The sequence below is a fragment of the Durio zibethinus genome, chromosome 5, assembly GCF_047325235.1.
Source record: "Durio zibethinus cultivar Kanyao isolate XHJ-2024 chromosome 5, ASM4732523v1, whole genome shotgun sequence".
NCBI lineage: Eukaryota > Viridiplantae > Streptophyta > Magnoliopsida > Malvales > Malvaceae > Durio > Durio zibethinus.
Window position 1 is genome coordinate 34,205,383 of NC_143166.1, and position 16,702 is coordinate 34,222,084.

Below are 16,702 nucleotides of genomic sequence, written 5' to 3' on the forward strand. Positions count from 1 at the left end.
GGTTCCAATCTATACGGTTGTGAGTTTTGAGCTTATTGTTTTTCGTGTTCTATGATCATCTATTGTTTGTATTAGCATGCAATTTTTAATCAAAGCTTGTGATTTACCAAGATTTTGTCTTGGAAAAAATAATTTTTTATTTGTCCGTTAGATTTGTTGTCCAAAAACTCTTTTGATTATCTGAAACGATGCCGAAACCCCAACTAATTATTGGTTTATTATCACGATCAGATCACATTATGAAAGAAATCTACACCCCTAACACAACATAAAAATGAAATATAAAAATAATCCGATTTAAAATTATAATAATAAAATATAAAAATAATATAATTTAAAATTATAATAATTATTATATATAAATTTAATAAAATAAAAAATATTTTTTATATTTTTATATTGATATAAATTATAATATATAATTTACGTATAAAAATATAATATAAAAATATAAATTTTAATATTTTATATTATATAAATATACAAATCATCGTATCTTATCTTTTTTATCGTTAATTGTCTCTCAACTTATTATTATAATCAGATAAGACATCATAAAAAATATATCGTTTTCATCGTATTATTATAAATTATTATTCAATAATTTTATATATATTTAAATATAACAAAGAGTAGGATTTTGCGCAACTCCAGCTGTTATCTACTTAAAATTTTTTCATGTAGTTTAACACTAAAATTAAACAGTTGCTTACCCTTCTTCATGTAATTGGATTTTGCTTGCTCTTCTTCACGTGCAAATCACAATTTCGACGAACTGGCTTTCAACTTGTAAAATTAAATTCTATATATTTTAATCTGTTAAGTTTTTTTTTTATTATTGATTTTATATATTTGTGCACTTTTAATTGTTTTTTCTTCTTAATCGTAATGCAATTTGGTAAGTCAAATATTTGTTTGTTGAATATTATCATATTGGGAAAATTCAACACACACAAGTGTAGTACTTACAAATAAAATAACAAGTTTAAATCAAACACAAATATATTTTGTTCGATTTAATTGAAAATGATTTATTTTAAATTTAATTTACTAACAAATAAATTTTTAAAATTATAAAATTTTTAAAATGAGAAAAGTTTTCAAAAACTCTCTACTTAAAACTTAATCCAAAATTCAATTACATTATTTTAATAGTTTATTCTCATAACTATTTTTTTGGTGTCTAACTATATGAGATTATCAAACCAAATCTAAAATATCCTATTTATAGGGTGAAATCATTTATACTTTTATTAAATTCTTGATGTGAGATACAAGACAAACTTAAAAATTCATTAACTTTCAATATGAAATTATGAAATTTAAGATAAATTTTAACATATCATTCATCATCAATAAAATGTACTATTACTTCAATTAATTTTTCAAATAAAATAAATGTTTTATACGTTTAAAATGAGTGTTTAATCATCAATAAAGACTTAACGCAATATTTTATGCTAAAGTATTTATATATATATATAGTGAAAATGGAGAACTCAAAGCGAATTTATGAACAAGAAAAAATATGATCACGATTTGGGACAATATTTATTTTATCTTTTAAACCATAAAATAGCCGTAACAGATTTGAATTTTCGTAGCCGTAACAATTTGATCGTAGAATAGTCACCATTGACTACATACATAGCGGACCAGCCCTATGCGATCAATCTGCAGCAATTACAACTGCATTTGCATGCCTTTTCACTTTCTGTAGGGCGGTTCTTCTTGTAGTGATTACCTAATGTTGTGGTCACAACCAATTCTAATCCATTAGGTTGTTCTTCGCCGACGTCGTTGTCTCCTTGATCTGCAACATCCAAATGCTACGTTTTTTTTTGGACCATATTATTTGGCACCGCTAATTTAACGATCCATACTCAATTTATATTTGCAGTTAAATTATCTTTGAGAGATCCACTTTTAAAAATACCATTGTCAAATCCTGATGCTACAGGCAAATGATCTAAAGAAGAAGGCTTGACCGCTCAAGACAAATGTCAAATTACACTAAACTAAATTAAATATTAAATTTGATAATTTAAAATATAATACGATCATAAGATATAAATATAATATAAAAATAATTTAATTTAAAATTTTACTAATAATTGTATATAATTTTAATAAAATAAAAAAATATATATTTTATTTTTTATATTAATAAAAATGATAACATATAATTTTTATATAAATTTTAGTATTTTATAACGTCAAATTTGTTAGACACTCACCGACAGTAATCATTATTAGTAGATAAATGTTGGATCGTTTTTAAGGCTTTTAACGGCTTGCAATTGAGACAAAAATGTCTACTTTTGCAATATTGGACAAACATCTTCAAAATTCTACCTGAGATGAGATCAGCCTGAGACCAAGCCAGGTCCATAGCCACATCAAAAAACTTAATTTAATATAGGTGTATTTTAATAAATTTTCTGTAATTTACTAATATTAATCACACTAAAATTTATAAAAATATAAAAAAAATAGTAATTATTTTTTAAAAAAGTCTTATATTTATAATTTATATTTATATATGATTATAAATTTTTTATTTGATATAATTTGATCACTAATAAAAATATTCCATTAACGTGTAAAATGTGATTTATTTTCAAATATATTATCATAAATTAATCTTTAATTTTTATTTATTTGAAAATATTATTTAGTTTCTGGTGAAATTTTTTTCAATAATAAAAAGGAAGCCTTCAAACTTTTAAGTTTATATGTTAAAGTTTCATCAAATGATGATTTTGCTTATTGATTGATTTATTATTAATTTAATTTGTTTATTGATTTTTTTTATATATATTAACTTTTTAATGAAAACATGAAATTATATATTTTATAGTTTTTTAAATTTAGATTTTTGGATTTAAGTATTTAACATAATTTTTTTCAATAAAATAATATATACAGCAAAAGTTAAAATATTATTCCAGTGAACTTTTTATTGACTGCGCCTTGGCTTTGTCACGTACATTATTTTAAAATTACAAGAAGTAAATAAGTTTTTTTTTTCTTAAAAAATAACAACTCATGCGGGCAGACGTAAGCATGATCCGCATGAAACTTGCTGGCCATGTCGTAATCTCGGAGTGGAATCTTATGTTTCACAATTTTTTATATAAGCAGTCCCAATTTAAAAATAAAAAATATTTATAAGTATTTATATTTCTATTTTAAATTTATAAAAAAAAAAAATTAAAATAATTATACAAATTAATTAAATTAAATTTTATATTTTATATTTCATAATTTTTATATATAATTATATCAGAATTTCAACATTCAGAACAGATGCATTGGTGCTTACCAAGAAATACAAATATGTGAAATGATCTTATTGTAATCCATCTTAACAGTCTTAAAATTAAAAATCGACATTTGTCTAGTGATTAAGGAAATTTTATGAGAATATAAAAATTTTGATTTCTGAGTTAAGAATTTTCGCTATGTTCCCTTCTAAATCAAGAAAAATAAAATAAAAGCTGATGTATAACATCTTATTATTTAATTATGTGTTTTAAAAAATTAAGGTTTAAAAAAAATGATTACCTAACAAAAACAACATAAACAGTTGTCAATTTTCTAGAAATTTGGAGACCAAAATTTTTTATAGTTATTTACCTTTTATATGATTGATCATATATAGAAAAAAAATTACAGAAAAGATGCAAACATGTTCTAAAATTAGTCTGGCCAGACTTTCGGAAAGTTGCTTTGAACAAATCTGTTTTATTAAACTGTTATGAATTCTTATCTGAATTCGTTGCTTTGAGCAAATTTCGCTTAATATTACCTATTTCCAACTTGTTATAAATAGCCTTCACAAATTTCTCATTCTTCATCAATCACCATTGCCTTTACCTTTGAGAACCCAGCTAGAAACCAAAATGGCTTGGCACAGAATTGCATTAGCAGTTGCTTTAGTCTCATCCTTTGCTTTGCCTTGTTTCGCCCAAAGCTTGAAAAAAGAATTCTTGGATCCTCAAAATGAAGTTCGTGCTGACGTGAACGTTGAGGCATTGACTTGGGATGACCAAGTGGCAGCCTATGCGCAAAACTATGCCGATCAAAGAATTGGGGACTGTGATCTTGTTCATTCTGGGGGTCAATATGGGGAGAACATTGCATGGGGTAGTGGTGACCTTTCGATCGCAGATGCAGTCAAAATGTGGGTTGGTGAGAAGGTCTATTATGATGGCCGCTCAAATAGTTGCGCTTCAGGCCAGATTTGTGCCCATTATACTCAGGTGGTTTGGCGCAACTCGGTCCATGTAGGGTGCGCAAAGGTAAGGTGTGCTAATGGAGGAACTTTCATCACTTGCAACTATGACCCTCCTGGCAACGCCTTCGGGGAGACACCTTTTTAAAACTTCTAACTATCAAATGAGTACCTAGTAATTTTTATCATGTCATTTAAAATACCGTATATAAAATATAATTTTCATATTTTCGTTATCATCATTAACATCATTGTCGCTTTCCGATCACTATCATCACTGCTATCATCTGATTCTGTTCCACTACCTACAACCATCTACACTAATTGCTGGCTGATTACCAGCTATAGCAGATTCAGCAGCAGCCAGAGCCACGGGTGTGAAGATCAGGTACAGCCAGCATCAAATCCTGTCGTATAATATGCAACCAAAAATTACAACAAACTCATAGACCACACAATTTGCACAATCCGAGAAAGAGAGAATCCAACTGCAAAGTTACCATTTCAATAACTTCAGATTCATTCCCATTGAATACTTCAATATCAAATACTTTGAGAATTAATCTACATTTTGAGATGGATTAGAAATTTAAAAAGAGCACATACTGATGAGCAAAATTTGACTAAGAATAAAAAACAAACCTTTGTGTCAAGCTCAAGCCTTTTATTAGCTTCTGCCATGACTCCCAGGAAATCTTTCACTTTTCCCAAAACGGCAACATTCAGAAAGAAGATTTCAGCACTCAGCAGAAGCTTCTAATTCCCAAGAAACAATTTTCTCTAGAGATGTTGGATTTCTGATAGTTTCAGAAATTGGCAATTATGTTTCGTAACCGAAATACCAAAAATAGAACCTCAAGGCTCAAACAATGATCATAATCCCATTTCCACAAATTACATACTATCAGTTTCAGATTCTTTAAACAGCTTTTTATAATTACAAACTTCAGCAGAAATTTCCAGATAAGTACTTCTAACCCAAAAAAAAAAAAAAAAATCAAATCAAATAGCACAAAGATGGGAAATAGTATAACTTGGCTTTTAGGAATAAGAGTGACACTGGGTTTCTTGGTAGGATCAGGTTTATAGGATTCAGATAACCAGTGCCTTGTGCTACAAAAAAGAAGTGCAGATTCTGTTGTACAGGTAAAAATCTCAAAAACAAAACACAGTCAGATGATGAAATTTCAATGGATAGAAATCAAGTTAGCAGAAATTTACATTCGATGAAACAAAAAAAGAAGTATGTTACCTAAGGCGAAGTAGAGGATGCTTGTGCTTCCCATCCGTGTGTTTAGCTGCAGGACAAGACAACCGGTGCCCGAGCTTTGCGGACAGGGGATGGTAAGAAAATTGGCCATATTATTACATTCCAAAATTAAAAAGGAAATTAAAAGGACAAAAATGAAATGACAGCGTTTTCTCCTTCTTCAGTGTACATTTATTTGCTGCAGCCTACGGTAGCTCTCACAAATTATCAAATACATAAAAAAAGAAAAAGAAAAACATTAATTATATTAGTCGTCTCTTACAAACTTCGTTTTCCAACAAAAGGCTTCTTCTTCTCGTACTCTTTTCGCCGGCGAAGAATAAATAAATACTATAATTTTAGCCGGAGATGAATCGTTTCGGTTTCCACCGATCGGTTCAAAATTTCAACAAATTCATCTTCATAAATGATTGTTTATGATCGTTACGTGAATTTGCTTTAATTTTTTTTTTTTTTTTTTTTTTGTGTTTTGAGATATTGTATAAGAATAATAATAATAATTATTATTATAAATAAATTGGAATTTTTTTGATTGATCGATTGGTCGATGGAGGATTGCTCGAGCAGCGATGAGGATTACTACTATTCGTCCGATCGAGACTCCCTCGACGGGCTCGAGAATGAGGACTCGGATTTACAGTGGCCCCCTTCGAAGGGTCCCACTACCAAGGTCAAATTTTGTTTCTCTCTCGTTTGGCTTCTTCGGAATTCAGTTTCTTGTTTTAATTGTCATTGATTCCCAATTCTTGGTTTTTGGTTTTTTTTTTTTTGTTTCAGTGTAGAGCTTGGTGTTTTTGGTCTTTCCCTTATTAAAGAGTGTTTTGGGGTTTGAATTAGTTGTGGATTACCGGTAAATGACTGAGAAAGAAATGTTTTCTTTTATTGTTTCCTTTCTGGGTTTGTGGATTTTGAGGGGATAGAGTAATTTGAAGCAGCTTTGGGGTTCTATTGTGTGGGTGTGGTTTTTGTATGCTCATCAGGGAATTCTTTAATTTCATAGGCAGAGGAGCTGGTGGTCATCGAATTTGATGAATTTTTTCTACCTGATGTTGCTTGTGTTTTGTGCTTTTGTTATACTAAATGGCATTGTGTGTGCATTGAAGCTTTTCCCTCTCAGAACATAGGAAAACTTTAAGCTTTAATCTTCACGGGAAATCGTAGTAAAGAAGAACAAGATGCATAGTTTCTATTAATTCTTATCTTTCTCTTCTTTTTGGTCCCTAGTTATACTTAATTTGAAGAATGGGTATAGTTTTTTTGTGACTCTTTTTGGCACTACGCAGGTTATTACAAAAGAATCACTTTTAGCTGCACAGGTAAAAATTTATTTCCTTTCCCTTTTATTCGGGTTTCCCATGCATTCATGTTTTATTTTATAGGATTGAATTGATTGTTTTGGTTTTTTGGGTAGAGGGAGGATTTACGGAGAGTAATGGACATGCTATCTCTTAGGGAGCACCATGCTCGGACTTTACTAATTCATTACCGATGGGATGTTGAGAAGTTGCTTGTCGTACTTGTGGAGAAGGGAAAAGCAGACTTGTTTTCTGAAGCAGGTGTTTCTGTTGTTGAGAGTGAGGATACAGGAACACCAGTATCATCTTCATCTACAGCAATGTGTGACATACGCATAGAAGAGTTACCTAGTGATAAGATGACAAAAATGGACTGTGGCCATACCTTTTGCAATGACTGTAAGCACCCTTCTTAGTCTGCACTTTTTTTCTTGAAGCATCCCTATGTATGATGTATCACATAACCACGTAACATCAGCATGTACACAATGCTGAAAACTCCTGAAATTGACCCTTAGGTATCAACTTAGAACTCATATGATGACATGTGCACAAAGTTATTGAAGTTGTAACAGCTTGCACGTTTTAGTCTTTTGAGTTGATGTATTTCACTCTTCGTTTTCCAGGTTGGACAGAGCATTTTGTTGTGAAAATAAATGAGGGTCAAAGTAGGCGCATTAGGTGCGTGGCACACAAGTGCATCGCTATTTGTGATGAAGCTGTTGTTAGAAATCTAGTTGGTAAAAAGCATCCTGATCTAGCGGAGAAATTTGATCGTTTTCTTCTTGAGTCATACATCGAAGATAATAGAATGGTTAAATGGTGTCCTAGTACTCCTCATTGTGGGAATGCAATACGCGTTGAGGATGATGAATTTTGTGAGGTAGAGTGTTCTTGTGGTGTACAGTTTTGTTTCAGTTGCTTATCAGAAGCACACTCGCCATGTTCATGTATGATGTGGGGGCTTTGGACCAAGAAGTGCCGAGATGAATCAGAAACGGTCAATTGGATCACTATTCATACAAAGCCTTGTCCAAAGTGTCACAAACCTGTGGAGAAGAATGGTGGATGTAATCTTGTGAGCTGTATCTGTGGACAAGCATTTTGGTGAGGATTTCGTTTTATGTTAATTGCAGTTTGCAAATTTTTTGAAAGCTGTCCTAATGTCATTGTTGTGACAAGTACTTCTCACGAATCAAGTGTTCGATTCTGGCATAACTGTTCATTTCAAATAAAAACTTTTGAACTTGCACAAGCTGCCACCTCAACAAGAGCATAAGTGACTTTTTTTCCCTCTTTTCTGTGTCAATTTATTTATTTTTAATAATATTGGACCAAGTACTGGTATTATTTCGCTTGTTTACATGATTTACATGCTGCGGAATATGAATTACTGGAGATTTTATTTTTTTTATCACATTTTCTCTCTTTTCAACTGATGCAGTTGGCTGTGTGGTGGAGCTACTGGGCGGGACCATACTTGGTCAAGAATTGCTGGTCACAGCTGTGGTCGATACAAAGAAGATCGTGAGAAAAAGACTGAACGAGCAAAGCGAGATCTCTATCGGTATATGCATTATCACAACCGTTATAAAGCTCGTAAAGATTCCTTTAAGCTTGAGAGTAAACTCAAGGAGACTAAACTGGAGAAGGTGTCAATTTCAGCCAGGCATAAACAAAGAATTTGCATCTTAAATATGTTTCTATGGTCAGCTAAGTAAAGGTTTAAGTGGAAATTCTGAGAGAATATGACGATAAGAGGCCGACACTTACTCCCAGCAGAGTTACTAGAAGAAGGCTGATCTGTCTTGTTGCACCGTCTTACAACGACGGCCATGTGGCTATGACCTTTCTGAAATTCATTTAATATATCATACAATGGCAATGTTTCTTGAACCCTATAACATGTAAACATAAAATATATAGGATCAACCAATGAGTAAAGGGGTAAGCAGTGAATACTTTGCAGAATGATGCAAAAACAAGTTATCCATTTTTAGAGAGTATCATTTGCCATAAGATACCTTGAATCCTTCGTATAGTAACACTCTTCACAGGTACTTCATCTTCAGGGTGAATTGTCAATATATTCTTGACCTTTAAAATTAAAAGATAAATGGTTTAGTGAGTACTCAATTAACACCCATAAAATAAAAAAATAAAAAAAAAAGAAACACCATAAGGAATAGGAAAAAGTCTAAAAAGTAACATGATTCATGCAACCATTAGCATCATAAACTGGAAAGCTCGACATATCACAGAGCTTTATCCAGTTTCAAAATTTTATTTTAAAACGAATCAATTTGAAGGAGGGAAAGCGGAAAATAAGCACAGAATAACACTCCACAAACTGTAATTAACATTAGTTGTAGCCAAAGAAATATGATTACCAGAATGAGTCCAATTATGTTTGTAGGCTGCTCATAATAAACGGGCACTCTGCTATGTCCTTTCTCCAAAATTAAACTCATCAACTCCCTATCCATAGCAAGCATGTAATGGTAGCTAATCTAATGAAAATTGAAAAAGAGAAGAAAATGCTATCTTTATTAATAATTTACAGAAAATATACCTGTCAAGCTTGGCGTTAATATCAATTGCAAATGTGTCAGATATAGGAGTCATGGCATCTTTAGCTGTTTTCTCGCTGAGCTCAAGCGCTCCAGCGATAATTGTTGTCTCATCATGCGTCAGTTCTCCACCTTTTCCAGCCAAATAGAAGTCCATAAAAGGTTAGTAAATCTAAGAGTTATGACAAAAGAAAGAAGATATGAAAGAAGGCATTTCGATTCAGAAAGCAAAGAGACATCAATAATTTTACGGGGGCAAACTAACAACTGCAACAAATTAATGGCATGGCAGGTGAAATCAATGATCAAAACAAGCATTGATTCAATAAAAACAGCCAAGTTAAAACAACTAAGTTACAGTACAAAGTGATGTACACAACTAAAGGGAACACTAAAATCCTTTTACGCAATGTTTCTCGAAATACTAAGAGGCAGTTAAGCACACCTCGTTCCCATGCAAATTTACTAAGGTTTTCAACTCAGCCCTTCGAAAAAGTGCTACATGTCCATGGCCCAGCAGAAAGTCTAACAGCTGAAAATCACATAAGATATTTTACAGTCAAGACAGCTATTTGCAGGAATTTACAAGCTTAATTGTCTTTCTCATTGTTAAAAGCGCATTAATGGTGTGTGCTTTTAGCAACATTCATCACCTTGCTTATCGGGTAGGCAACAGGAAAACAGATCCAAACAAGAAGTTGAACGATTGGAGCCACTGTTGCACCAATTGCCAAACCATATCGAGAACAAACAGATTGTGGTATTATCTGCAAATACAATTAAAATGTAATTAGGAAATGCATAGAACTTGCTGCCTTTTAATGCAGCTATATGTAATTTCACTTTCCAAGAGCAAGTCTTAAGCCGGAACAGTTGGAAAACAATTTTTAAAACCAATTGCTGGAACCTTCCGGGAAAAGTTGCTCAGCCAAAATTTTAGCAAACGGTATCTGAGTGACACAAATCAAAAGGGTCAGATCACAAAATGTCATGTTCATGGTTCAACAAGGATGTCTACTTGCGCTGAATTCAAAAGTGCTTCAATTCAAATAATCTAAGGTGGATTCTCACCTCACCAAACAGAAGAATCAAGGTCACCGAAATCAGGATAGCACCCCCAGCTGACACCAGACCATCAAGGAAAATAGGAAGTGCCTGATAAAAGTAACAAAAGTTCCAAAACATTAACATTTTCCAACACATGTAACCGGATCACCTGTTGAAGATGTATCTATAATATATACCTCCATTGCAGCAGCATTGCATATAAGTAGCGTACAAAGCAACAAATGCTGTTTTTGGACAACCGGCAATATCTTTGCGGTTCCAAACAAGAATTAAAGTTGGCACGGGCAGCATTTAATCTGAATATCGAACATGCAGTATATAAAGCAATATCTGACAATAATTTCATTAACCATCACTAAATTATAGGATCACCATTTGGTTTTGTCATGTAATTTGCATGTCTATCCTTCCAAATTTGCTGCATTTCAGGAACAAAGTTTTCTTTGCTATAAAAACCTTATTGATTAAAATCCATAGATTTTGTTCTTTCATTCCCTTGGTTTCTTCAAAAAATATATATTTATGAACCATAAATTTCAAAGAACAAGTTAAATTAGCCAGGAAAACGGATAAATTTACATCAACCTCGGGCAAAAAGTAAAGATTCTATCATTCAATTCATGATTTTAGTTCATTTGTTATCTATCAATCAAATAAAGCAAAGACTTCAAGTAAAGCTAAGGCATCCACACCATTGCCATCACCAACACCATAAAAGATAACACTTTGATCCATTTATTTTCTTTCCTTAATTAAAAAAACAAAAAGAAAAAACGCATTAAACTCGTTTCTAAAAAATAAAAAGAAGAAATAGATTAAATGAAGAAATACCGGCATGTTTACGATCCTTAGGAGTGCCAGACTTGGCAATAACCTCAAGATCAACGAGACTTAACGACATAAGGCCCAAAGTAAGGCCCGACATCAAACCGGCAAACATCACCAACGACACTATTATCACTATGTGAATAAAGAAATCCGTCTCGCAACATCTGTACTCCACCGCCATTCAAGCCAACGTCACAAACCCAGAAAAGAAACAGAAGAAAGCTGCCGATTTGGCGTAAAAAGAGAAGCTTTGAGTTTGGGTCCGGTTGGACAGTGACAAGTATTACTAGCTTATACTTTGTGATTGAATTGGAAACACAAACATATGCGGTTCCAATCTATACGGTTGTGAGTTTTGAGCTTATTGTTTTTCGTGTTCTATGATCATCTATTGTTTGTATTAGCATGCAATTTTTAATCAAAGCTTGTGATTTACCAAGATTTTGTCTTGGAAAAAATAATTTTTTATTTGTCCGTTAGATTTGTTGTCCAAAAACTCTTTTGATTATCTGAAACGATGCCGAAACCCCAACTAATTATTGGTTTATTATCACGATCAGATCACATTATGAAAGAAATCTACACCCCTAACACAACATAAAAATGAAATATAAAAATAATCCGATTTAAAATTATAATAATAAAATATAAAAATAATATAATTTAAAATTATAATAATTATTATATATAAATTTAATAAAATAAAAAATATTTTTTATATTTTTATATTGATATAAATTATAATATATAATTTACGTATAAAAATATAATATAAAAATATAAATTTTAATATTTTATATTATATAAATATACAAATCATCGTATCTTATCTTTTTTATCGTTAATTGTCTCTCAACTTATTATTATAATCAGATAAGACATCATAAAAAATATATCGTTTTCATCGTATTATTATAAATTATTATTCAATAATTTTATATATATTTAAATATAACAAAGAGTAGGATTTTGCGCAACTCCAGCTGTTATCTACTTAAAATTTTTTCATGTAGTTTAACACTAAAATTAAACAGTTGCTTACCCTTCTTCATGTAATTGGATTTTGCTTGCTCTTCTTCACGTGCAAATCACAATTTCGACGAACTGGCTTTCAACTTGTAAAATTAAATTCTATATATTTTAATCTGTTAAGTTTTTTTTTTATTATTGATTTTATATATTTGTGCACTTTTAATTGTTTTTTCTTCTTAATCGTAATGCAATTTGGTAAGTCAAATATTTGTTTGTTGAATATTATCATATTGGGAAAATTCAACACACACAAGTGTAGTACTTACAAATAAAATAACAAGTTTAAATCAAACACAAATATATTTTGTTCGATTTAATTGAAAATGATTTATTTTAAATTTAATTTACTAACAAATAAATTTTTAAAATTATAAAATTTTTAAAATGAGAAAAGTTTTCAAAAACTCTCTACTTAAAACTTAATCCAAAATTCAATTACATTATTTTAATAGTTTATTCTCATAACTATTTTTTTGGTGTCTAACTATATGAGATTATCAAACCAAATCTAAAATATCCTATTTATAGGGTGAAATCATTTATACTTTTATTAAATTCTTGATGTGAGATACAAGACAAACTTAAAAATTCATTAACTTTCAATATGAAATTATGAAATTTAAGATAAATTTTAACATATCATTCATCATCAATAAAATGTACTATTACTTCAATTAATTTTTCAAATAAAATAAATGTTTTATACGTTTAAAATGAGTGTTTAATCATCAATAAAGACTTAACGCAATATTTTATGCTAAAGTATTTATATATATATATATAGTGAAAATGGAGAACTCAAAGCGAATTTATGAACAAGAAAAAATATGATCACGATTTGGGACAATATTTATTTTATCTTTTAAACCATAAAATAGCCGTAACAGATTTGAATTTTCGTAGCCGTAACAATTTGATCGTAGAATAGTCACCATTGACTACATACATAGCGGACCAGCCCTATGCGATCAATCTGCAGCAATTACAACTGCATTTGCATGCCTTTTCACTTTCTGTAGGGCGGTTCTTCTTGTAGTGATTACCTAATGTTGTGGTCACAACCAATTCTAATCCATTAGGTTGTTCTTCGCCGACGTCGTTGTCTCCTTGATCTGCAACATCCAAATGCTACGTTTTTTTTTGGACCATATTATTTGGCACCGCTAATTTAACGATCCATACTCAATTTATATTTGCAGTTAAATTATCTTTGAGAGATCCACTTTTAAAAATACCATTGTCAAATCCTGATGCTACAGGCAAATGATCTAAAGAAGAAGGCTTGACCGCTCAAGACAAATGTCAAATTACACTAAACTAAATTAAATATTAAATTTGATAATTTAAAATATAATACGATCATAAGATATAAATATAATATAAAAATAATTTAATTTAAAATTTTACTAATAATTGTATATAATTTTAATAAAATAAAAAAATATATATTTTATTTTTTATATTAATAAAAATGATAACATATAATTTTTATATAAATTTTAGTATTTTATAACGTCAAATTTGTTAGACACTCACCGACAGTAATCATTATTAGTAGATAAATGTTGGATCGTTTTTAAGGCTTTTAACGGCTTGCAATTGAGACAAAAATGTCTACTTTTGCAATATTGGACAAACATCTTCAAAATTCTACCTGAGATGAGATCAGCCTGAGACCAAGCCAGGTCCATAGCCACATCAAAAAACTTAATTTAATATAGGTGTATTTTAATAAATTTTCTGTAATTTACTAATATTAATCACACTAAAATTTATAAAAATATAAAAAAAATAGTAATTATTTTTTAAAAAAGTCTTATATTTATAATTTATATTTATATATGATTATAAATTTTTTATTTGATATAATTTGATCACTAATAAAAATATTCCATTAACGTGTAAAATGTGATTTATTTTCAAATATATTATCATAAATTAATCTTTAATTTTTATTTATTTGAAAATATTATTTAGTTTCTGGTGAAATTTTTTTCAATAATAAAAAGGAAGCCTTCAAACTTTTAAGTTTATATGTTAAAGTTTCATCAAATGATGATTTTGCTTATTGATTGATTTATTATTAATTTAATTTGTTTATTGATTTTTTTTATATATATTAACTTTTTAATGAAAACATGAAATTATATATTTTATAGTTTTTTAAATTTAGATTTTTGGATTTAAGTATTTAACATAATTTTTTTCAATAAAATAATATATACAGCAAAAGTTAAAATATTATTCCAGTGAACTTTTTATTGACTGCGCCTTGGCTTTGTCACGTACATTATTTTAAAATTACAAGAAGTAAATAAGTTTTTTTTTTCTTAAAAAATAACAACTCATGCGGGCAGACGTAAGCATGATCCGCATGAAACTTGCTGGCCATGTCGTAATCTCGGAGTGGAATCTTATGTTTCACAATTTTTTATATAAGCAGTCCCAATTTAAAAATAAAAAATATTTATAAGTATTTATATTTCTATTTTAAATTTATAAAAAAAAAAAATTAAAATAATTATACAAATTAATTAAATTAAATTTTATATTTTATATTTCATAATTTTTATATATAATTATATCAGAATTTCAACATTCAGAACAGATGCATTGGTGCTTACCAAGAAATACAAATATGTGAAATGATCTTATTGTAATCCATCTTAACAGTCTTAAAATTAAAAATCGACATTTGTCTAGTGATTAAGGAAATTTTATGAGAATATAAAAATTTTGATTTCTGAGTTAAGAATTTTCGCTATGTTCCCTTCTAAATCAAGAAAAATAAAATAAAAGCTGATGTATAACATCTTATTATTTAATTATGTGTTTTAAAAAATTAAGGTTTAAAAAAAATGATTACCTAACAAAAACAACATAAACAGTTGTCAATTTTCTAGAAATTTGGAGACCAAAATTTTTTATAGTTATTTACCTTTTATATGATTGATCATATATAGAAAAAAAATTACAGAAAAGATGCAAACATGTTCTAAAATTAGTCTGGCCAGACTTTCGGAAAGTTGCTTTGAACAAATCTGTTTTATTAAACTGTTATGAATTCTTATCTGAATTCGTTGCTTTGAGCAAATTTCGCTTAATATTACCTATTTCCAACTTGTTATAAATAGCCTTCACAAATTTCTCATTCTTCATCAATCACCATTGCCTTTACCTTTGAGAACCCAGCTAGAAACCAAAATGGCTTGGCACAGAATTGCATTAGCAGTTGCTTTAGTCTCATCCTTTGCTTTGCCTTGTTTCGCCCAAAGCTTGAAAAAAGAATTCTTGGATCCTCAAAATGAAGTTCGTGCTGACGTGAACGTTGAGGCATTGACTTGGGATGACCAAGTGGCAGCCTATGCGCAAAACTATGCCGATCAAAGAATTGGGGACTGTGATCTTGTTCATTCTGGGGGTCAATATGGGGAGAACATTGCATGGGGTAGTGGTGACCTTTCGATCGCAGATGCAGTCAAAATGTGGGTTGGTGAGAAGGTCTATTATGATGGCCGCTCAAATAGTTGCGCTTCAGGCCAGATTTGTGCCCATTATACTCAGGTGGTTTGGCGCAACTCGGTCCATGTAGGGTGCGCAAAGGTAAGGTGTGCTAATGGAGGAACTTTCATCACTTGCAACTATGACCCTCCTGGCAACGCCTTCGGGGAGACACCTTTTTAAAACTTCTAACTATCAAATGAGTACCTAGTAATTTTTATCATGTCATTTAAAATACCGTATATAAAATATAATTTTCATATTTTCGTTATCATCATTAACATCATTGTCGCTTTCCGATCACTATCATCACTGCTATCATCTGATTCTGTTCCACTACCTACAACCATCTACACTAATTGCTGGCTGATTACCAGCTATAGCAGATTCAGCAGCAGCCAGAGCCACGGGTGTGAAGATCAGGTACAGCCAGCATCAAATCCTGTCGTATAATATGCAACCAAAAATTACAACAAACTCATAGACCACACAATTTGCACAATCCGAGAAAGAGAGAATCCAACTGCAAAGTTACCATTTCAATAACTTCAGATTCATTCCCATTGAATACTTCAATATCAAATACTTTGAGAATTAATCTACATTTTGAGATGGATTAGAAATTTAAAAAGAGCACATACTGATGAGCAAAATTTGACTAAGAATAAAAAACAAACCTTTGTGTCAAGCTCAAGCCTTTTATTAGCTTCTGCCATGACTCCCAGGAAATCTTTCACTTTTCCCAAAACGGCAACATTCAGAAAGAAGATTTCAGCACTCAGCAGAAGCTTCTAATTCCCAAGAAACAATTTTCTCTAGAGATGTTGGATTTCTGATAGTTTCAGAAATTGGCAATTATGTTTCGTAACCGAAATACCAAAAATAGAACCTCAAGGCTCAA

General features: G+C 30.4%; 4 protein-coding genes across 4 annotated transcripts; 3 read left to right on the plus strand and 1 right to left on the minus strand.

Annotated features, from left to right (window-relative positions):
• Window positions 1–3,496: 3,496 nt before the first annotated feature.
• Window positions 3,497–4,667, plus strand: LOC149518962 (pathogenesis-related protein 1C-like). Its single transcript, XM_089761350.1, has one exon. The coding sequence runs from the start codon at window positions 3,906–3,908 to the stop codon at window positions 4,383–4,385; it is 480 nt and encodes a 159-aa protein (XP_089617476.1). The 5' UTR covers window positions 3,497–3,905; the 3' UTR covers window positions 4,386–4,667.
• A 1,246-nt stretch (window positions 4,668–5,913) lies between these two features.
• On the plus strand, window positions 5,914–8,805 carry LOC149518963 (putative E3 ubiquitin-protein ligase ARI2). The gene is made up of 5 exons (XM_089761349.1): window positions 5,914–6,177; window positions 6,791–6,823; window positions 6,919–7,201; window positions 7,429–7,909; window positions 8,247–8,805. The coding sequence occupies exons 1-5, from the start codon at window positions 6,055–6,057 to the stop codon at window positions 8,521–8,523; spliced, it is 1,197 nt and encodes a 398-aa protein (XP_089617475.1). The 5' UTR covers window positions 5,914–6,054; the 3' UTR covers window positions 8,524–8,805.
• On the minus strand, window positions 8,528–11,449 carry LOC149518964 (DUF21 domain-containing protein At2g14520-like). The gene is made up of 14 exons (XM_089760429.1): window positions 11,272–11,449; window positions 10,652–10,770; window positions 10,444–10,527; window positions 10,267–10,322; window positions 10,181–10,187; window positions 10,026–10,139; window positions 9,798–9,904; window positions 9,624–9,721; window positions 9,375–9,504; window positions 9,193–9,307; window positions 9,012–9,065; window positions 8,817–8,899; window positions 8,620–8,700; window positions 8,528–8,540 (listed from the first exon to the last, which is right to left on the minus strand). The coding sequence occupies exons 1-14, from the start codon at window positions 11,447–11,449 to the stop codon at window positions 8,528–8,530; spliced, it is 1,239 nt and encodes a 412-aa protein (XP_089616555.1).
• Window positions 11,450–15,095: 3,646 nt separating this feature from the next.
• LOC149518965 (pathogenesis-related protein 1C-like) lies at window positions 15,096–16,266 on the plus strand. The gene has a single exon (XM_089761352.1). It carries the CDS (start codon window positions 15,505–15,507, stop codon window positions 15,982–15,984), a length of 480 nt encoding a protein of 159 aa, XP_089617478.1. The 5' UTR covers window positions 15,096–15,504; the 3' UTR covers window positions 15,985–16,266.
• The last annotated feature ends 436 nt before the right edge of the window (window positions 16,267–16,702 follow it).